The following is a 23,682-nucleotide window of genomic DNA, read 5'->3' as shown; positions in this document are numbered from 1 at the left end:
TAGGGCCAGGTTATTGCGCTGGCACCATATGGACAGTTGCTCGATCTCTCTTCTGTACTTCTGAAGGAGATGAGGAGGAATTTCTTTAGTCAGAGGGTAGTGAATCGGTGGATCTTATTGCCACATGAGGCTGTGGAAGCCATCAAGTGATATTTTTAAACATAGAAACATAGAAAATATATGCAGGAGGAGGCCATTCGGCCCTTCGAGCCAGCACCGCCATTCATTGTGATCATGGCTGATCGTCCCAAATCAATAACCCGTGCCTGCCTTCTCCCCATATCCCTTGATTTCACTAGCCCCTAGAGCTCTATCTAACTCTCTCTTAAATCCATCCAGTGCCCTCCGTGGCAAGGAATTCCACAAATTCACACTCTCTGGGTGAAATTTTTTTTTCTCACCTCAGTCTTAAATGGCTACCCCTTTATTCTAAGACTGTGGCCCCTGGTTCTGGACTCGCCCAACATTTTTCCTGCATCTAGCTTGTCCATTCCTTTTATAATTGTATATGTTTCTATAAGATCCCCCCTCATCTTTCTAGACTCCTGTGAATACAAGCCTAGTCTAAAGGGAGAGATAGATAGATTCTTGATTGGTGAGGGTGTCAGGGGTTATGGGGAGAAGGCAGGATTATGGGGTTGAGAGGGAAAGATATATCAGCCATGATTGAATGGTGGGGTAGACTTGATGGGCTGAATGGTCTAATTCTGCTCCTATCACTTATGAACGTATAAATTACCATATTGCAGACCTCGCAGTCTTTTATCTGCGCTTACTCTACCAGTGTAATGCTATGACGTTATTACACTATATCGTGGTATATTTTTCTCTGTGTGTGGTGGGATGTGCTGATGTATGTACAGCACGATGTGAGTGCAGCAGATGGGAACATGGCACCGTGAGGGAGGGGAGCGCCGTGGTACTGGACACCCAGCCTGGTGGCGGGGGCACACTGGCCTGTTGCTATTAACCTGTGTCATGTGCATGTGTTAGGTGGAGGTGGATCGCTTCCAGGACAGCGCCAGGTTCCTGCAGGATTACTACCAGGGGATGGAAGGCACAATCCCTCAGGAGCACAACAAGGAGTTTGCACGGATCCCGCTGGTCGATGTTACTGATTTAGAGGCACCCGCCTTCACAGACCTAGAGATCAGGAAGTATGACAACACTGAACAAACCCTGCGGACCAGCCTCTATGTGCCAGCGTGATACCCAGCTAAACTAATCTCTGCCTGCACTTGGACCATCACCTGCTCTATCCATGTGCCTCGTAAACACCACTATTCCTTCTGCCTCCACCACCACCATCTGTGTAAATAAAACTTGCCCCGCACATCTCCTTTAAACTTTGCCCTTCTCACCTTGAATCTTTACCTTAAAGGGCCTGTCCCACTTGGGCGTCATTTGCGTGTCACGCAGATGGCGAGCAAAGATTTTGTACATCACACAATCCTGGGGTGCCGCGCACAACCGCGGGTCACTGCCTACGTCACCACGCACCATGCGCGCGTAATGCACACCATGCTCTAATTATGTGCGTCGTGACGCGTAAATTACGCGCAAATGACGCCCAAGTGGGACAGGCCCTTTAGTCTTTGACATTTCACCTGCTGAAAAATGTTCTGACTGTCTTCCCCATTTCTGCCTCTCATTTTATAAATCACTATCAGATCTCACCGCATCGTCTTGCTTTTCAGGAAAAAACAATCCACGTTTGTCCAACCTCACTCACCCTGTAACTAATACCCACTAATCCAGGCAGTGTCCCAGTAAACCTCTTCTGCACCCTCTTCACAGCCTGCACGTCCTTCCAGCATCAGACCACATACAAAAAGAGAATCTGTTAAATGCTTTCTGGAAGTTCATATAACAAACCAAGTTTATATATTCCCATTTGAACTTTGGTTCCAACTATAACTCATTCTCGCTTCCATTTTAATCTTCCTTTCAGGTGCTTGTAACTTTGATTCTACAGTGCCCGCCATAATGTTTGGGACAAAGACCCATCATTTATTTATTTGCCTCTATACTCCACAATTTGAGATGTGTAATAGAAAAAATCACATGTGGTTAAAGTGCACATTGTCAGATTTTAAGAAAGGCCATTTTTATATATTTTGTTTATACATAGTTCCCGCCATTTCAGGGCACCATAATATTTGGGACTTCACAGGTGTTTGTAATTGCTCACGTGTGTTTGATTGCCTCCTTAATGCAGGTGTAAGAGAGCTCTCAGCACCTAGTCTTTCCTCCAATCTTTCCATCACCTTTAGAACCTTTTATTGCTGTTTATCAACATGAGGACCAAAGTTGTGCCAATGAAATTCATATGAGCCATTATGAGACTGAGAAACAAAAATAACACTGTTAGAGGCATCAGCCAAACTTTAGGCTTATCAAAATCAACAGTTTTGAACTTCATTAAAAAAAAGAGCACTGGTGAGCTTACTAATCACAAAGGGACTGGCAGGCCAAGGAAGACCTCCACAGCTGATGACAGATGACAATAATAAAGAAAAATCCCTAAACACAAGTCCAGCAGATCAGAAACACCCGGAAGTGGCGTCGGACGAGAGAAGCCGAAGCAAAGAAGTGGAAGCCAAATAACCGAATGGAATTTGTCAATGACCACTGTCCGCAGAAGACTTCATGACCAGAAATACAGAGGCTACACTGCAAGATGCAAACCACTGGTTAGCCGCAAAAATAGTATGGCCAGGTTACAGTTTGCCAAGAAGTATTTAAAAGAACAATCACAGTTCTGGAAAAAGGTCTTGTTGACAGATGAGACGAAGATTAACATATCCGAGTGATGACGAGAGCAAAGTATGGAGGAGAGAAGGAACTGCCCAAGATCCAAAACATACCACCTCATCTGTGAAACACAGTGGTGGGGGTGTTATTGCCTGGGCATGTATGGCTGTTGAAGGAACAGGCTCACTTATCTTCATTGATGATTCAACTGCTGATGGTAGTAACATAATGAATTCTGAAGTGTATAGACACATCCGATCTGCTCAAGTTCAAACAAATACCTCAAAACTCATTGGCCGGCAGTTCATTCTCCAGCAAGACAATGATCCCAAACATACTGCTAAAGCAACAAAGGAGTTTTTCAAAGCTAAAATGGTAAATACTTGAGTGGCCAAGTCAATCACCCGATCTGAACCCAATTGAGCATGCCTTTTATATGCTGAAGAGAAACCTGAAGGGTACTAGCCCCCAAAACAAGCATAAGCATAGAAACATAATGAATAGGTGCAGGAGTAGGCCATTTGGCCCTTCGAGCCTGCACCACCATTCAATATGATCATGGCTGATCATCCAACTTAGTTTCCTGTACCTGCCTTCTCTCCATACCCCCTGATCCATTTAGCCACAAGGGCCACATCTAACTCCCTCTTAAATATAGCCAATGAACTGGCCTCAACTACCCTCTGTGGCAGAGAGTTCCAGAGATTCACCACTCTCTGTGTGAAAAAAGTTCTTCTCATCTCGGTCCTAAAAGATTTCCCCTTTATCCTTAAACTGTGACCCCTTGCCTGGACTTCCCCAACACCGGGAACAATCTTCCTGCATCTAGTCTGTCCAACCCCTTAAGAATTTTGTAAGTTTCTATAAGATCCCCCCTCAATCTTCTAAATTCTAGCGAGTACAAGCCGAGTCTATCCAGTCTTTCTTCATATGAAAGTCCTGACATCCCAGGAATCAGTCTGGTGAACCTTCTCTGTACTCCCTCAATGGCAAGAATGTCTTTCCTCAGATTTGGAGACCAAAACTGTACGCAATGCTCCAGGTGTGGTCTCTCCAAGACCCTGTATAACTGCAGTAGAACCCTCCCTGCTCCGATAAGCTAAAGATGACTGCAATACAGGCCTGGCAGAGCATCACCAGAGAAGACACGCAGCAATTGGTGATGTCCATGAATCGCAGACTTCAAGCAGTCATTGCATGCAAAGGATATGCAACAAAATACTAAACATGACTACTTTCATTTACATGACATTGCTGTGTCCCAAACACTATGGTTCCCTAAAATGGGGGAACTATGTATAAACAATGCTGTAAGCTCTACATAGCGAAACTAAAATGTATAAAAATAGCTTTTATTAAAATCTGACAATGTGCACTTTAACCACATATGATTTTTTTCTATTACAAATCTCAAATTGTGGAGTACAGAGCAATAAATAAATGATGGGTCTTTGGCCCAAACATTATTTAGGGCACTGTAGATGCGGCCTGACCTGCTGAGTTACTCCAGCACTTTGTGTCTTTTTTTTCCTGTCTTGATTCTTATGTGTGACTTTGTCAGCCACTGTTGTGCGTGCGTCGGGCAATGGTTAGCTGTGATCATAAGTGGTAGGAGCAGAATTAGGCCATTCAGCCTATCAAGTCTACTCCGCCATTCAATCATGGATGATCTATCTTTCCCTCTCAACCCCATTTTCTCCCCATAACCCATGATCTATCAATCTCAACTTTCAAAATATCCATTGACTTGGCCTCCACAGCCTTCTGTGGAAATTAATTCCACTGATTCACCACCCTCTGACTAAAATATTCCTCGTCATCTCCTTTCAGAGGTACATCCTTTTATTATGAGCTATGGCCTCTGGTCCAAGAATCTCCCACGAGTGGAAACATTCTTTCCCTCCTCCTTCTAAACTCCAGCGAGTGCTAGCCCAGTGCCGTCAAACGCTCCTCATAGTTAACCCACTTGTCCCTGGTTGTGTGGGTGGGGGGAGCTGGAGAGACAGATCACAGCACTCAGGCCTGTTTGTCTGCGGCTGTCTCCAGTGTGTGGGTGGGTGGGAGTGCACTGATCCCAGCACTCAGGGTTGTGTGTCTGCTGCTGTCCACAGTTCTCTCCTGCCGGAAGGTGTGGAAATAACGGAAGCCAGCAGTCCAACTCCCAGTAAAGATGATCAGCAGGGGAGCGAACAGCAAGAAGGCCAAGAGATTAAATTGTTCAAGTAAGTCGAGAGATCTCTGCAGATCAAACAGTGCCAGGAGGAGACCACCAACTGGTAGAATGAGAGAGAGAGAGAGAGAGAGACTCTCCAGTGAAAAACACAGAGTGCTGGAGTAACTCAGCGGGTCAGGCAACATCTGTGGAGAACATGGATAGGTGACATTGCACAGAGTGCTGGAATAACTCAGCGGGTCAGGCAGCATCTGTGGAGAACATTGATATGTGACATTTCACAGAGTGCTGGAGTAACTCAGCGGGTCAGGCAGCATCTGTTGTGAACATGGAGAGGTGACGTTTCAATTAGTTCAGTTAGTTCAGTTTATTGTAACGTGTACCGAGGTACAGTGAAAAGCTTATCGTTGCGTGCTGTCAAGTCAGCGAAAATACTATACATGATTACAATCAAGCCGTCCATAGTGTGTAGATACAAGATAAAGGGAATAGTGCAAGTGCAAGATAAAGTCCACAGTGCTGCGTTGCTGCCTGTATAATGGAAGTTGCTCAACCAGAACATCATCGTTGAATGCAGAGGCTTGGTTCTCCCAGATGGCCAGAGGTGAATTATGTCCAGTGTAACATGTTCTTCCCACTGTAGACACAAGCAACTGCTGATGCTGGTTCAACAAAACAAAAGTTCTGGTGTAACTCGGCGGGTCAGACAGCATTTCTGGAGAACATGGAACATACCCCTTTCGCTAACGAGAGTTATGTGAAATACTTTCTCAATGCTTCCTCTCTGTGATTCCTGCTACCGCCCTGAAAAATATGAAGGGTCCCAACCGAAATGTCACCTATCCATGTTCTCCACAGATGCTGCCTGACCAGCTGAGTTACTCAGCACTCTGTGAAACGTCACCTATCCATGTTCTCCACAGATGCTGCCTGACCCGCTGAGTTACTCCAGCACTCTGTGAAACGTCACCTATCCATGTTGTCCACAGATGCTGTCTGACCCGCTGAGTTACTCCAGCACTCTGTGAAACGTCACCTATCCATGTTCTTCACAGATGCTGCCTGACCCGCTGAGTTACTCCAGTACTCTGTTGTTTCCACTGTGTTCAGCTCTAGTACCACTCTTTTCAGCCCAGCCAGAGTACCAACATCCGTTGAGACTTGTTGGCAATCAGCGGGTCTCAGCAGGCGGGGGCTCCCAGAGACTGGTGTCCAGCCCGTATTCCCAGGGAACAGATCACGTGCAGCCACTGGTGACCCGTTTCAGAGAGTACCGGGGAAAGGGCTAAGGTTTATTATTGTCACTCAGCCTCTCCAGCCTGTGCTGCCATTTAGTAATGCCTGAACATTCCCTCCAGCAAAGCACAAAGTGCAAGAGGAACTCAGCAGGTCAGGTAGCATCTGTGGTGGCAAATGGATGGTTGAAGTTTCCGGTCGAGACCCTGCATCAGGATTGAGAGTGCAATGGTTAAAGTTCATGTGATAGGAGCAGAATGAGGCTATTCGGCCCATCAAGTCTACTCCGCCATTCAATCAAGGCTAATTTATCTCTCCCTCTCAACCCCATTCTCCTGCCTTCTTCCCATAACCCCTATCACCTATACTAATCAAAAATCTTTCTATCTCTGATTTAAAACTATCCATTGATTTGGCCTCCACAGCTGTTTGTGGCAGATTTCCATGGATTCGCCACCCTCTGACTAAAGAAATTCCTCCTCATCTCCTTCCTAAAGAAACGTCCTTATAGTCTAAAGCTATAAGGCTCTGGTACTAGACTCTCCCACTAGTGGAAACATCCTGTCCACATCCACACTATAAAGAGGTGACCCTCACCCACCCAACCCCCTCCCCTATCTGCCATAACCCTCCCCTGTCTGGTTCCACGTCCAGCCCCTGTTTCCACCCACTCTCTCTGTTCTTCCCACCTGTCTCCATCTCCCATCATTCGCTTCCAGTCATCCTCTCACCACTTTATTCCGGCAATCTCTCCTCCACTCTCTGTCCTGCCGCCGGGTCTTGGCCCAGAACATCGACCATCCCTCGGCCTCCACAGCTGCTGCTCAACAGATGGTGCAAGGGGGAGGGATTCATATCCTTGGGTCATTGGAACCAGTTCTGGGAGAGGTGGGACCAGTATAAACTTCATTTAGGCTGGACTGGAACCGATGTCCATGGGGAATGTTTACTAGTGCTGTTGGGGGGGGGGGGGGGGGGGGCAGGGGGGGGGGAAACCAATGCAGGGAGACAGAGGGCTGTAAAATGAGGGCAGAAGCAAAAGGTAGAAGGGAGAAAAGTAAAAGTGGAAGGCAGAGAGATCAATGGCAAACATCAAAAAGGGCCACATTACATCATCATTGTATAAGGGCTAAGAATGTCAAAACAAACCTGAAAGCTTTGTGCAGTAATGTGAGGAGCATTTGTATCAAGGTGGGTGAATTGAATGTGCAGTTAGTTGTTAACGGATATGATATAGTTGGGATTACAGAGACATGGCTCCAGGGTGACCAAGGCTGGGAGCTCAACATGCAGGGGTATTCATTATTCAGGAAGGATAGACAGAAGGAAAGAGGTGGTGGGGTGGCATTGCTGGTTATAGAGGAGATTAATGCAATGGTCAGGAGAGACATTAGCTTGGATGCTGTAGAATCTGTATGGGTAAATGCAAAATAGCCAAGGGCAGAAAACGCTTGTTGGAATTGTGTATAGACCACCAAGCAGCAGTAGTGAGGTTGGAGATAGCATCAAACAGGAAATTAGGGATGCGTGTAGCAAAGGTGTAGCAGTTATTATGGGTGACATTAATCTACATATAGATTGGGCTAACCAAATTGGTAACACCACTGAGGAGGAGGATTTCCTGGAGTATATACGGGATGGTTTTCTAAGCTAATATGTAGAGGAACTAACTAGAGGGCATGCCATCCTAGACTGGGTATTATGTAATGAGGAAGGATTAGTTGGCGATCTTGTAGTGCAAAGCCCCTTGGGCAACAGTGACCATAATATGGTAGAATTCTGCATTAAGATGGAGAATAGTAAGATTAAACGAGAACTTATCAGTTTGAAGTTTGATCTTGATTTTATGAGGAGTTTCGATGAGCGATTACGTGAAGAAGGGCCGTCCGTCTGCGTGCGCGTCAATCTTCAAAGCAGCGGTGTTAAATCACAGATAAAAAAGAAGACCTGAGAATAGTAAGATTGTGAAGAAACTAGAACTTCCATATGACCTTGATAATATGAGGGAGGGTGCGGTGGGCACGTAATCGCTCATCGTAACTCCTCATAAAATCAAAATCAAACTACAAAATGGTAAGTTCTCGTTTAATTTTACTATTTTACTTCGGAGTCACATGAGTGACTACGTGAAGATTTCAAAGCTCTGTGATTTCACGCCGGTTATGAATCCAGGCGTCACACACTGAATGCATTGACCATGGATGAGTGTAGTCGTTAAAGCATTCAGACATAACGTAGTTAAGTAATGACACTGATGCTTTAAAGTGAAAAGAACATTTTTTTAAATTAGTAACCCCTCCCATCCTGGGGGGAAACTATGAAACAGAACTTAAAACGGTATGTGCAAACACCCCCAGTCCGGTTATAGGTTTGTTGTTAAACCGGTGGAACATTCGTTCATTTGCCCATCCTGCAGCCGCTAGGATGTCGTCGAGGGGCATGTCCATTGCTCTTGCTGCTGACGTAGATGCAGCCCTGGTTGAGTGAGATTTTAAAATGTCAATGTTCACTCCCGCTTTCGCCATTACCTCCTTTAGCCATCTGGAGATGGTTTGAGTCGATACCTTATGGTGAGGTTTTTTGTGACTGATCAGGACCGATTGCTCAGAGCCTCTGAGGTCCCTCGTGACTCTTAGGGGATGATGTAAGTGTGTTGGTCCTCGGTATATGCCAAGAACTCTATCTTGATCCCTGGCAATCCCGGCCTGCTCTGTTTTATCAAGTCCTTGATGACAAAAGTTATATTTTTGACATTGGTGGTCATGTAGTCAAGTCGCAACTTGTACAGAGTCTGGACTCTTTGTGCTGTTACCAGTGTCTTTAGCATGGCCACCTTCAGGGTGAGCTTAGATAATGGTAAAGACATAGGTGGTGCCCACTGTCGAAGTAGTGTAATCACCCAGATGTCCATGTACCTAGGCCTTGGTGGTGTAGAATTGAATATACCCTTCATAAATCTGGTTATGAGAGGGTGCGTTCCTATCAACCCGTGCCCTGCCTCCAGCATTAAATAGGAGGATAGCGCGATTCTGGCACTATTTATTGCACTATAGCCTAATTTATGATCATAGTACAGGGTGGATAGGAACTCTAGTACATCCGTGATCCGAGCTGTATCATATGAAATGTTGGTGGCCTTGCAGAACATTTCCCACTTCTTTATGTGAGAGACGTCATGTTTTTTGAGTACTGTCCATCCACGCCGCTGTAATCACATCCACAGTCCGTTTGGACAGTCTGAGCCCCTGATATGGCCTTCTCAGAATCTGCAAACCAATAAATTGATTCAGTCATGTAGTGGATGGTTGCTCCCCGTCACTGGGTGCACTAGTAAGTCCCTGTTCTTCGGTACAGCCATTAATGGCTGGGTTATTATTCCCAAGATTCTCAGGAACGAGGCTTGTGTAGGCCAATCCGGCACTACCAAAATGCCTGTGGCTTTGTCTTGCTTGATTTTTGTCAAGCATTGGCTGATGAGGCAAAATGGAGGAAATGCACACATGGAATTTCCTCCCCAATCGAGGGAGAAAGCATCCACTGCCACTGTTTTCACTGTTTTAATTGCACCATAAAATAGTGCAATTAAATTAATTAAAGTCCATACAGATAGATTTTCATAAATTCAGACTTTAGTCTTACCTTTCAGTTAGAGTTGATTCATGGGCGCCTTCTTTGTGTTCCAGCACATCAGCAGGGACTTTCAAGGCTTTCTTGCACTTTAATCCACTTCACAGCACTTTCTTCAGCCTTTTTAATGCTTTTCCCACTAAATACAATTACCTGCTGCAAGTTTCCATGACATTTATTCCACAGAACAACACATCGGAATCTCCAGTAAAACAGGCATCTGTGAAGCCCCCTCAGCCATTTTGTGTGCTAGCCTGAAACAAAGCGCGTGATTGGCCAACTGGCAGACAACTCAATGTTAAATGTGCTTTGATTGGACTAAAAAATTCCCAACATTTTTCCAATTTTTCTCTAATTTAATAAAAATGTGCAAGTCTTCTTCATATCGAGTTTCAGGGGTGATTTATATAAAAAAATTTACACAATATGTGAAAATTTCATGTAGTTTGGTGACTTGGGTCACGAAACTGCAGAATAAAGTTCCTCGGCCCACAGCCTACATGTGGTTATTTCGTTAAAAACTGCACGATTCAACATCCATTCCGTGCTGTCATTAAATATCCGTGACCTGGCATCTGCCACCGTGTTATATCTACCTGGTAGATAGACAGCTGTGACCCAAATATCCCTCTCGATACACCAGTGCCAGATAAGATTTGTCAATCTGTCACAAGATACAGATTTAACACCACCCATGCGATTGACATATGCCACCGCTGTTGTGTTATCCACCTGAAGTTGAACATGCACATGTTGCATGGTGCTGCAAAAAGCCTTGAGCCCATAGTATGTCCCCAACAATTCTAGGTAATTGATCCCATGTTGTTGAAGAATTGCAGACTCCTGCTCATTCCATCTGCCCCGGCAGCTGGTGACTGTGTCAGTTGCTCCCCATCCTAAACCGCTTGCATCGGTTTGTAGGACCACCAACTGCAAGGTGTACCAGCAAGATGGGGTTATCCACCAGCAAAAGTGGGATGAAACCTTCCCTGGATGAGCTAAGCGAATGTCTTCATAGACAATATATAGAATTTTTCGTCATAGCGTGGACCATGTGTAATTCAGACAAGGTGGATTAGTATACCTCAGGCTGGGGGTTCAGTTTGCAGAACTGGCTGTCTGTCGTATTGACCAGCGTGGGATCTGAGTGCTCGTTCCTTTGTTCGTTGTAAATTTTGATAATGCAAAGGCCTGTAGTGTACTGCTGGAATGTGGATGCAGCCAAATCCTAATTGGTGCCAATCACACTGTCATGGTACGCTGTTGCATGCAGGTGACTAATAGTTGCTTATATTTGACTATAAGCAGGGAGGTTATACTGCAAGTTGTAGGGTCTTTTGTTAGATCTAGTTTTGGTTCTGCCCCTAATTTCTAGTGCAGAAAGTTCACTAACATATGGGAACTGTGTTGAATTGACTGGTTTAACCCCTAGGTTTAATTGAATAATAGAACCTTGGTTGGTAGATCAATTTTGATTGGGGAAGTAACTGGGATAAAGGGGAAATCCTTTAAAACCGATGAGGAAACTTTTTGCACACAGTGGTTTCAAACAGGGGTTTTTTTGCTATAAAAGAGAGTTGATTCTGCCAAAGGGGATCTTTGGTGGACCCCAAATGATGAAAATGTCATCCAAAGGGCCGAATGCCATGACTATGTGATTTTTGTTTCTATATGTTCGCAGTAAACCCAGAATAAGTTTCAGTAATTTTGTGAATAGTCTGGGGGCCGAAGTCAGCCCATTTGGCAGTGCCTTGTATTGCCATTACTGACCCATCCAGTTAAATTTCAAATATCTCGTGTGCTCTTTGTGAATAGACACCGAATAGCATGCATCTTTAAGGTTGATGCATGCCATATAACCATTTTTGGAAACCAACTGCATGGCTGTGCCAAGGTTATCCATTTTGAAGTGTTTATATTGCACATATGTATTGAGTTCGGTAAGATTTATTATGATACGACACCCTCCATCTTTTTTCTCTTTTGAGAAAATATTGGATATAAATTGGTGAGGTTCCGTATGTGACCTCTCAATGACATTTTTGTCAGATAATGTTTGAATTTCTGCTTGTATATCCAAAGTTTCTTGTTGTGAGAAAACATATGTGCGATTTGGTGAATATTGTGTGGGTGGTAATGAATCCAAATTGAACTCAATTTTGAACCCTTGTATACTGTGCAGTATAAACGGATCCGTTGTGACCCAACACCATTCATTTAAGAAATATTTCAACCTTCCCCCCACTGGTACGTGAGGCCTATCTAAGGTGTTCCCCAAGGAACTAGGTTGACTTACCTCCAATGTTACTGGCGGTATGGCGCTGGTTTCCGCTCGCGAGGTTTGGAGGGTTGAGCTGGTGGTTGCCCTTTGCGCATCCTCGTTGTGGGCCAGCTGGGGCCTACCCCTAACAAAGACCATGATGCCTCTTGTGTAGGTCTTCCACCAGTGCCGGGGCCGCTAGGCATGTATCGCCTGGAGCTATAAGGGTACATCCTTTGCGATTAACCCTTTTGTGTGGTCTGGCCTTTGGTTATGAGGCGAACGGTCTTTGCCTCATCATCCAGATTCCGTACCTGCCTTGGCAGATCTTCGCCAAATAGAAAGTTGGCTGGCTGGACGTTGCTGGCCTTACATAGCACAGCAAACTTTGAATTAATTGCTGGTCTTATTGCGTTTTTACGCAGGCAATTAATTTCAAAATGGGCATTACAGAATAATGCCATGGTGTCTTGGTCGACTGAGTTAGTCCTCCATCCTCTTCTTGTGCCTCTTTATTATCTCTAAACGGTGGCCGATTGGCAGCTTTGGGTACACCAGTCATGAAGGTAGGCATGCAGGTGCAGCAGCAGTAAAGAAAGCGAATGGCTTTGGCTTTCATAGCAAAAGGATTTGAGTATAGGAGCAGGGAGGTTCTACTGCAGTTGTACAGGGTTCCGTACCTGGAGTATTGCGTGCAGTTTGGTCTCCAAATCTGAGGATCATTTTGCCATAGAGGGGAGTGCAGAGAAGTTCACCAGACTGATTCCTGGGATGTCAGGACTGTCTTATGAAGAAAGACGGAATGACTGGTTTATACTCTCTAGAATTTAGGAGATTGAGAGGGGATCTTATAGAAACTTACAAAATTCTTAAGGGGTTGGACAGGCTAGATGCAGGATTGTTCCCGATGTTGGGGAAGTCCAGGACAAGGGGTCACAGCTTAAGGATAAGGGGGAAATCCTTTAAAACCGAGATGAGGAGAACTTTTTTCACACAGAGAGTGGTGAATCTCTGGAACTCTCTCCCACAGAGGGTAGTTGAGGCCAGTTCATTGGCTATATTTAAGAGGGAGTTAGATGTGGCCCTTGTGGCTAAAGGGATCAGAGGGTATGGAGAGAAGGCAGGTACGGGATACTGAGTTGGATGATCAGCCATGATCATATTAAATGGCGGTGCAGGCTCGAAGGGCCGAATGGCCTACTCCTGCACCTAATTTCTATGTTTCTATGTTTCTTGCGAATGACGTGATGCCAGAAGCCACTAATTTGAGGACTTTCTGGAGTTTCATCTCCTGTGTCCTGACTGCTGGTCCAATCTGTCCCCAGATGGCATGGTTCACAGCTTAAACGTTGAGGGAAGCACAGTTTGCAGGAGGGGGGTACCTGTTCATGGTTTCCTCCATGGCCAGTTCTTTTAACTGGTGAGCTGACACGTAATTTATGTTACTGGCCAGGTCTTCGTCCAGGGGTGCACATAATGGCGTCGTTATAGCAAACCTGGATGATTGTAGCGGTACTTCCGCTCCGCGTCCATGGGCATGCTCCCCCGCTGTGCTCCCGTATTCAGAGTCAGGATACTGTTGTCCCGATGTACTCCCCCCTTCTCCGGGCAAGATATATTGCTGCCCCATGTATGAGGTTGCTGGCACGGCCTCCTGTGGAGACCCGTGCTGATACACCTCCCTCCTACGGAGCAGATCATTCTGGAGCAACTTCTCCATAAGTTGCTCCATATGGAAAAGTTGCCCACGGACGCTTCCCGATGATGGAGGGAATCCCTCCTCCCCTGACTCATCTGAGTCAACGGGTGTGGCAGACTTGTGTGTGGCCTTGCATCCTGACGGGACTGCCACGGTGCTTTGCTTGTGCACCTGGTCTGCTCCTGCCGGTTCTGCTGCCGGTGGCAATGTCGGTGAAACAGACAGTCGCCCGCTACCCGGAATTACCGCGGTCTTTGGTAGCCGACTTCCCCACAGGCCGTCTCTTCATCCTCGACATGCTGGGTCCCCTCCTGAAAATACAAATATTTTCTGAACCCGCAAAAGACCACAGAGTAATTTTAAAAAACTTACCTGCCGTTTTTTAAACCTAACCGCTGGGAGGATGCAGCACCCCTGACAGTCTGTCATTGTGTGTAGCTTTCCGACGTAATGATGCGCACGCAGATGGATGGCCTTTCTTCACGTAGTCACTCATGTGACTCCAAAGTAAAATGACACAGTTAATTCAGAGACAAGGGTCCTAAACTTGAAGAAAGGTAACTTTGATGGTATGAGACGGGAATTGGCTAGGATAGACTGGCAAATTATACTTAAAGTGTTGATGGTGGATATGCAATGGCAAAGATTTAAAGATCCCATGGATGAATTACAACATTTGTCTGGCGTAAACATAAAACAGGAAAGGCGGTTCAACCGTGGCTAACGAGAGAAATTAGGGATAGTGTTAAATCCAAGGAAGAGGCAGTAAGTTGGCCAGAGGAAGCAGCAAACCAGAGGACTGGGAGAAATTTAGAATTCCACAGAGGAGGACAAAGGGATTAATTAAGAGGGGGAAAATAGAGCATGAAAGAAAGCTTGCGGGGAATATAAAAACTGACTAAAAGTTTCTATAGCTATGTGAATGGGAAAAGATTAGTGAAGACAAATGGTCCCTTAGTCAGAATCAGGTGAACTTATAATGAGAAACAAGCAAATGGCAGACCAGTTAAACAAGTACTTTGGTTCTGTCTTCACCAAGGAAGACACAAATAATCTCCCAAAATACTAGCGGACCGAGGATCTAGCGGGAGGGAGGAACAGAAGGAAATCCACATTAGTCAGGAAATGGTGTTGGGTAAACTGTTGGAACTGAAGGCAGATAAATCCCCAGGGCCTGATGGTCTGCATCCCAGAGTACTCAAGGAGGGAGCCCTAGAAATCATGGATGCATTGGTGATCATTTTCCAATGTTCTATCGGCTCTGGATTGGTTCCTGTGGACTGGAGGGTAGCTAATGTAACCCCACTTTTTAAGAAATGGAGGGAGAGAGAAAATGGGGAAATATGCACCGGTAATATAGACTACTAGCATGGATAGTGGGGAAGATGTTTGAGTCAATTAATAAAGATGTTATAGCAGTGCATTTGGAAAGCAGTGACAGGATCGGTCAAAGTCAGCATGGATTTATGAAGGGGAAATCATTCTTGCCTAATCTTTTGGAATTTTTGAGGATGTAACAAGTAGAATGGATAAGGGAGAGCCAGTGGATGTGGTGCATCTGGAGTTTCAAAAAGCATTTGACAAGGTCCCACACAAGAGATTAGGGTGCAAAATTAAAGCACATGGTATTGGGGGCAGGATATTGACATGGATAGAGAACTGGTTGGCAAACAGGAAGCAAAGAGTAGGAATTAATGGGTCCTTTTCAGAATGGCAGGCAGTGACTAATGGGGTGTCGCAGGGCTCAGTGTGAGCTGCAAGGAGGATGCTGTGAAGCTTCAGGGTGACTTGGATAGGTTGGGTGAGTGGGCAGATGCATGGCACAAGCAGTATAATGTAGATAAATTTGAAGTTATCCACTTTGGTTGCAAAAACAAGAGGCAGATTATTATCTGATTGGTGCCAGTTTAGGGAAAGGAGAGATAGATCTAGGTGTCCTTGTACATCAGTCATTGAAAGTAGCTGCAGAAATAGTGGATGCATTAGTGATAATTTTTCAAAACTCTGTAGATTCTGGAGTAGTTCCCGAGGACTGGAGGGTAGTTAATGTAACCCCACTTTTTAAAAAGGGAGGGAGAGAGAAAATGAGGAATTACAGACCAGTTAGTCTAACATCGGTGGTGGGGAAAATTCTGGAGTCAGTTATTAAAGATGGGATAGCAGCACATTTGGAAAGTGGTGAATTCATTGGACAAAGTCAGCATGGATTTATGAAAGGTAAACCATGTCTGACGAATCTTATAGAATTTTTCGAGGATGTAATTAGTAGAGTGGAAAAGGTGTTATATCTGGACTTTCAGAAGGCTTTCAACAAGGTCCTACATAAGAGATTAGTATACAAATTTAAAGCACATGGTATTGGGGGTTCAGTATTGATATGGATAGAGAACTGGCTGGCAGACAGGAAGCAAAGAGTAGGAGTAAACGGGTCCTTTTCACAATGGCAGGCAGTGACTAGTGGGGTACCGCAAGGCTCAGTGCTGGGACCCCAGCTATTTACTATATATATTAATGATCTGGATGAGGGAATTGAATGCAACATCTCCAAGTTTGCGGATGACACGAAGCTGGTGGGCAGTGTTAGCTGTGAGGAGGATGCTAGGAGGCTGCAAGGTAACTTGGATAGGTTGGGTAAGTGGGCAAATGCATGGCAGATGCAATATAATGTGGATAAATGTGAGGTTATCCACTTTGGTGGCAAAAACAGGAAAGTAGACTTATCTGAATGGTGGCCGATTAGGAAAAGGGGAGATGCAACGAGACCTGAGTGTCATGGTACACCAGTCATTGAAAGTAGGAATGTAGGTGCAGCAGGCAGTGAAGAAAGAAAATGTTATGTTAGCATTCATAGCAAAAGGATTTGAGTATAAGAGCAGGGAGGTTCTACTGCAGTTGTACAGGGTCTTGGTGAGACCACACCTGGAGTATTACGTACAGTTTTGGTCTTCTAATCTGAGGAAAGACATTCTTGCCATAGAGGGAGTACAGGGAAGGTTCACCAGACTGATTCCTGGGATGGCAGGACTTTCATATGAAGAAAGACTGGATAGACTCGGCTTGTACACGCTAGAATTTAGAAGATTGAGGGGGGATCTTGTAGAAACTTACAAAATTCTTAAGGGGTTGGACAGGCTAGATGCAGGAAGATTATTCCCGATGTTGGGGAAGTCCAGAACTAGGGGTCACAGTGTAAGGATAAGAGGGGAGTCTTTTAGGACCGAGATGAGAAAATCATTTTTTACACAGAGAGTGGTGAATCTGTGGAATTCTCTACCACAGAAGATAGTTGAGTCCAGTTCATTGGCTATATTTAAGAGGGTTAGATGTGACCCTTGTGGCTAAAGGGATCAGGGGGTATGGAGAGAAGGCAGGGATGGGATACTGAGTTGGATGATCAGCCATGATCATATCGAATGGCGGTGCAGGCTCATGGGCCAAATGGCCTACTGCATCTATTTTCTATGTTTCTATGTAAGCATGTAGGTACAGCAGGCAGTGAAGAAAGCAAATGGCATGTTGGCATTCATAGCGAGAGGATTTGAGTACAGGAGTAGGGAGATGCTACTGCAGTAGTACAAGGCTCTAGTGAGACCACACCTGGAGTATTGTGTGCAATTTTGCTGTCCTAATTTGAGGAAGGGCATTCTTGCTATTGAGGGTGAAGTGAAGGTTCACCAGGTTAATTCCCGGGATGGCGCCACTGACATATGATGAAAGAATGGATCGACTGGGCTTGTATTCACTGCTCCCGATGTTAGGGGAGTCCAAAACCAGGGTTCACAGTTTAAGAATAAGGGGTAGGCCATTTAGGACTAAGATGAGGAAAAAACTTCTTCACCCAGAGAGTTGTGAATTTGGAATTCTCTGCCACAAAAGGCAGTGGAGGCTAATTCACTGGATGTATTCAAGATAGAGTTATATTTAACTCTTAGGGCAAACAGAATCAAGGGATATGGGGCGAAAGCAGGAACAGGGTACCGATTGTGGATGATCAGCCATGATCATACTGAATGACAGTACTGAATAGAAGGGGTGAAGGGCATACTCCTGCACCTACTTTCTATGTTTCAACATGCTTCCAGCAGATTGTTTGTTGCTCTAGATCGCAGCATCTGCCATCTCTTGTGATTGTCACCCCACCTCTGCATTCCCATCTACCTGCAATAATCCCTCAGCCCTCATTCGTCCAGCACCCCCCCACCTATGGCTTCAGGCAGTGCATCTACCCGTCGTGGGAACAGCGAGTCCACCCGTCCTGGATTCCTGAGCGGTGATCTCTGGTGGTGGTGGCAGTGTGTTGGGCAGTGGTTAGCTGTGGGTCCCAGCACTCAGGGCTCTGTGTCTGCTGCTGTTCACAGTCTTCCCCAGTCGGATGGACAGAGAAAGACAGAAACCAGCAGTCTGGGCACCAGGGGCGAGGAGCAACAAGGGGGAGAACAGGAAGGAGGACAACAGACAAAACCATTCAGGTAAGCCGAGAGATCTCCAGAGCTCAAACAGTGCCAGCCACTTGTTCAATAACACTGGGGGCTCCGGCTGGGATGAGAGTGAGTTGCCCCTTCCCTCCCCTTCACCTTTAACACAATCCCATGCCTGGTGAGTTTTAGTTTAGTTTAGAGATACAGCGCCAAAAAATAGGCCCTTCGGCCCACCAAGTCCACGTCGACCAGCGATCCCTGCACACTAACACTGTCCTACACACGAGGGACAATTTATAATTTTACCAAAGCCAATTAACCTACAAATCTGTATGTCGTTGGAGTGTGGGTGGAAACCCGAGCACCCACAGAAAACCCACGCAGTCACAGGGAGAACGTACAAACTCCGTACAGACAGCACCTAATAGTCAGGATCAAACCCAAGCCTCTATGTGAGGATCGCTGGGCGTTGCAGACTTGGGCCAAAGAGATATCTCTAAACTAAACCTCCAAACAGTACAGCACAGGAACAGGCCTTTCGGCCCACCATATCTGTGCTGAGTACAATGCCTAATTAATCTCCTCAGCTGTACATGACCCGCTTGCTCCATTCCCTGCATATCCATGTGCCCCTCTCTGTGATACCTGCAGTTCCCCCAGAGATGCTGCCTGACCCGTTGAGTCACACCACCATTTAGTGAAGATCTTTGGTTAAACTACCATCTGCAGTTCTTTTTTATTGCCTATTAAAAGCCTCTTAATATCTCCACAGTCATATCTGCCTCCACCACCATCCCCTGCAGTGCGTTCCAGGCACCCACCACTCTCCATGTTTAACAAACAACTTGATTCGCACATCTTTAAACTTTACCCCTTTCATGCCCTCTATGACATATTCATCCTGGGATAAGGTTTTGTTAGCATTCCCAATCCTCTCCTTATAGCTAATACCCTCTAATCCAGGCAGCATTTGGGTAAACCTCTTGTGGACCTCTCCAAAGCCTCCACATCCTTCCTGTAATGGGATGACCAGAACTGCAACAATACTCCAGGTGCAGCCTGGACAAAGTCCTGCAGAGCTGCATCATGACTTCCTGAGTCCTATACTCAATGCCCTGATCACCACACTGGCTCAGTTCTCTCTCTGCCGGGAGATTCCGTCACTCCACCATGATCAGCACATTACTCGGGGCAAGAGCAGCTTGCTGTCCCCATTGTCCTAGCACAGTCATTCCCTTTTCCCCACACCTCCTCTCCTGCTGATAACTACCTCACATCCCTCTCTTAACCCCTCTGATGAAGGACCACTCACCTCAAACATTGACTGTTTCCCTTTCCTCACACGATGCTGACCTGCTGAGTGCTGCCAGCGTGTTACTGAACACCGAGCGAGGTATATAGACTCACTGGCAGTCGCAGACTCTGTTCTCCACAGACCCACTGCTGATCCAGACAGAAGTCACATAAAGAGTTAATACTGCCCTGTACGAGCCTGACCCTGCAGACGTTCCTAATACAGGACACTAACCCAGCTTACAATACTGCCCTGAACATGCCTGATCCTGAATAGGTTGCTATTTCAAAAGAGAGTTAGATTTAGCTCTTAGGGCTAAGAGAATCAAGTGGTATGGGGCAAAAGCCGGATCAGGTTACTGATTTTGGATGATCAGCCATGATCATATTGAATAGCAGTGCTGGTGCAAAGAGCCGAATATCTTACTCCTGCACCTATTTTCTATGTTTCTAGTACAGGTCTACAGCTCAGCTTACAATACTGCCCTATATGACCCTGACCCTGTATAGGTTCCTAGTGCAGGTCTGTAGCTCTGCCTGCCTTGTATGACCCTGTAGACATTCTTAGTACAGGTCTGTACCAGTGTACAATACTGCTCTGTATGAGCCTGTATAGGTTCCCAGTACACATCTGTAACAGTGTACAAGGTTCCCAGTACACATCTGTAACAGTGTACAATACTGCCCTGTATGAGCCTGTATAGGTTCCCAGTACACATCTGTAACGGTGTACAATACTGCCCTGTATGAGCCTGTATAGGTTCCCAGTACACATCTGTAACAAGTGTTCAATACTGCCCTGTATGAGCCTGTATAGGTTCCCAGTACACATCTGTAACAGTGTACAATACTGCCCTGTATGAGCCTACAGACATTCCTAGCACAGGTCCGTAACAGCTTACAATGCCACTGCCAGCCACGTTCCGTACAACCCTGGTGCTCACACCACACATGGTGCGGATCCTGAAACCTGTGGTATACTGACACCTGACAATGACATTCATTCACAACCCTGCTCTCATCCTCTCAAACCCTTGCCCACACCAAACACTTTAGTTTGGTTTAGTTTAGTTTTTAGCCCACCGAGTCTGCGCCCACCAATGTCCACACCACTATGCTACACACCAGGGGCAATTTACAGAGGAAATGTAACCTACAAACCAGCACATCTTTGGGATGTGGGAGGATACAGGTATTCGGTGTGCATGCGCTCTCTCAGCCATCACCACTGTCAGGCTGTGAGTTTATTGCCATTATTGCCAGCTTGTACCTGTGGTTTTCCCCAGAGTGCCCCTGGTGCCGTATCGAATCCCCTCGTCCAGTCAGGTGGTGAAGGACAAAGGCAAGGCAACGGTGAAGGCAGCAGCAAAGGTCAAGGAGGAGGTGCTGGCTGCAGAGCCTCTGCTCCACACCAGCATCGATGACTATCTGATCTTCGAAGCCTACAACACAGCAATCTCAACCCTCTCAAACCTGGTGAGTGGGCTGCAATTATGCCCGACTAGAGATACAGTGCATTCAGAAAGCATTCAGGCCCCTTCACTTTTTCCACATTTTGTTACGTTACAACCTTATTTTTAAATGGATTAAATTCTTTTTTTTATCATCACTCTACACACAATACCCCAAAATAAAGAGGCAAAATAGGTGTTTAGAAAATGTTGCAAAGTAATTAAAAAGAAATAAATGAAATATCACATTTACATAAGTATTCAGACCCTTTGCTATGACACTTGAGCTTAGGTTCATCCTGTTTCCATTGATTATCCTTGAGATGTTTCTACAACTTGATTGGAGTCCACCAGTGGTAAATTAATTTGATTGGACATGATTTGGAAAGGCACACACTTGTCTATATAAGGTCCCACAGTTGACAGTGCATGTCAGAGCAAAAACCAAGCCATGAAGATGAAGGAATTGTCGGTAGACCTCCGAGACAGGATTGTGTTGAGACACAGATCTGGGGAAGAGTATAAAACAATTTCTGCAGCATTGTGCCCGAAGAGCACAGTGGCCTCCGTCATTCTTAAATGGAAGAACTTTGGAACCACCAGGACTCTTCATAGAGCTGGCCGCCCGGCCAAACTGAACAATCGGGGGAGAAGGGCCTTGGTCAGGGAGGTGACCAAGAACCTGATGGTCACTCTGACAGAGCTCCAAAGTTCCTCTGGAGATGGGAGAACCTTCCAGAAGGACAACTATATCTGCAGCACTCCACCAATCAGGCCTTTATAGTGGAGTGGCCAGATGGAAGCCACTCCTCAGTGAAAGGTACATGACAGCCCGCTTGGAGTTTGCCAAAAAGCATACGAAACAAGATTCTCTGGTCTGATGAAACCAAGATTGAATTCTTTGGCCTGAATGCCAAGCGTCACTGAAACCAGGCACCGCTCATCACCTGGCCAATGCCATACCTACGGTGAAGCAAGGTGGTGGCAGTATCATGCTGTGGGGATGATTTTCAGCGGCAGAAACTGGGAGATTAGTCAGGATCAAGGGAAGATGAACAAAGATGAAAACCTGCTCCAGAGCATTCTGGACCTCAGACTGGGGTGGAGGTTCACCTTCCAACAGGTCAACAGCCCTAAGCACACAGCCAAGACAACGCAGGAGTGGTTTTGTGACAAGTCTGTGAATGTCCAGCCAGAGCCCGGACTTGAACCAAATCGAACATCTCAGGAGGGGCTGAAAATAGCTGTGCATCGACGCTCCCCGTCCAAACTAGTAGAGCTTGAGAGGATCTGCAGAGAACATTGGGAGAAATCACCCAAATACAGGTGTGCCAAGCTTATAGCGTCATACCCAAGAAGACTTGAGGATGTAATGGCTGCCAAAGTTGCCTCAACAAAGTACTGAGTAAAGGGTCTGAATACTTCTATAAAAGTGATATCTATCTATCTATCTATCTCTATATTACTAAAAGTCTGATCTTCACCACTTCCTGTTGCTCTGTATATTGATTTTAGAAAAAACGCTGCCACTTACAGCTGTGATTTTTGGCCTTCTTACTCAGTCCCCCTCTGCTGTGCAGGACAAGAGGAATTTTCCCATCGATTAAAAATAAAAGAGTTATTAGTATTTTAAAAATGTTGAGATTCTCTCTCCTGAAGGCCACGCTCCTTCCGGAGGGACAATAAAACCCGGAAGTGTTGAGTGCCTCAGTCAGTCTCTGCAAGATGGGGGAGCGAGAGGTCTGAGTCTCTCAGTCTGAGCTGTGAATAACATTGAACATATGTTCATTGTGGTTACTTGACAACTTCCTGTTTGCACTGTATATTGATTTTAGATAAAATGCTTCCACTTACGGCTGTGATTTTTGGCCATCTTATTCAGTTGCAGAGGATTCTTCCCACCAATGAAAAATAAAAGTGTTATTAATGTTTTAAAAATATTGCGAATCTCTCTCTGTTGTCAATCGCACCCTTCCGGGGAGGGGGAGGGATTATAAGACCAAAGTGGGTGTGGTTCAGTCACTGCAAGATGGGGGAGGGAGAGGTCACGACTGTCTGAGCTGTGAATCAACTGAACACACTGAACTGTGAGTGTGGTGTTTTGTGTAGTTTTATGTTGGTTTCACTCTGCTTGAAATGGTATGACTGCATTTGAATTTGGTTGTCTTGCACCCTGCTTGAAGTGGTACGAAACTGCACTTGAGTTTGGTGGCCTTGCACCCTGCTTGAAGCAGTATGAAATGAAACTGCACTTGAATTTGGTGGCCTTGCACCCTGCTTGAAGTGGTATGAAACTGCACTTGAATTTGGTGGCCTTGCACCCTGCTTGAAATGGCATGAAACTGCACTTGAATTTGGTGGCCTTGCACCCTGCTTGAAGTGGTCGGAAACTGCACTTGAATTTTGTGGCCTTGCACCCTGCTTGAAATGGTAGGAAACTGCACTTGAATTTGGTGGCCTTGCACCCTGCTTGAGTGAGCTGCCAGCACACCAGGCTTGAGTGACTGAGCTGCCATCCCAAGAATCTGCCATTTGGCCCACGATGTCAATACTAGCCCTCTGGAAACTAGTCCCTTCAGCCCACAACACCCATACTAGCGCTCCAGAAAGACCCCCCCCCCACTGGCCACCAATATTGAAATTGGTGTTGAGGTGGAATATTGCGTTGGGGGGCCAGCCCCTCCCGTGTGATGCTGGTGGGTCCCACTTAGTCTAGCATATTACTAAAACTCTCATTTTGACCATTTCCTGTCTGCGTTGTAATAACATTT

The 23,682-nt window shown here is 45.7% G+C and overlaps 1 protein-coding gene across 1 annotated transcript in view; it reads left to right on the top strand.

Moving 5' to 3' along the window:
* spef2 (sperm flagellar 2) overlaps positions 1-23,682 on the top strand; it is a 154,984-nt gene that overhangs the window by 103,368 nt on the left and 27,934 nt on the right. Inside the window, 4 exon segments of the mRNA XM_055632007.1 lie at positions 994-1,157; positions 4,866-4,976; positions 18,108-18,218; positions 20,747-20,936. Of these exon segments, the coding sequence (XP_055487982.1) occupies positions 994-1,157; positions 4,866-4,976; positions 18,108-18,218; positions 20,747-20,936 (576 nt within the window).

This window comes from Leucoraja erinacea, unplaced genomic scaffold (genome assembly GCF_028641065.1).
Source record: "Leucoraja erinacea ecotype New England unplaced genomic scaffold, Leri_hhj_1 Leri_99S, whole genome shotgun sequence".
Taxonomy (NCBI): domain Eukaryota; kingdom Metazoa; phylum Chordata; class Chondrichthyes; order Rajiformes; family Rajidae; genus Leucoraja; species Leucoraja erinaceus.
Note: the sequence above shows the minus strand (reverse complement) of the source record. Positions and strands in the feature narration are given on the sequence as shown.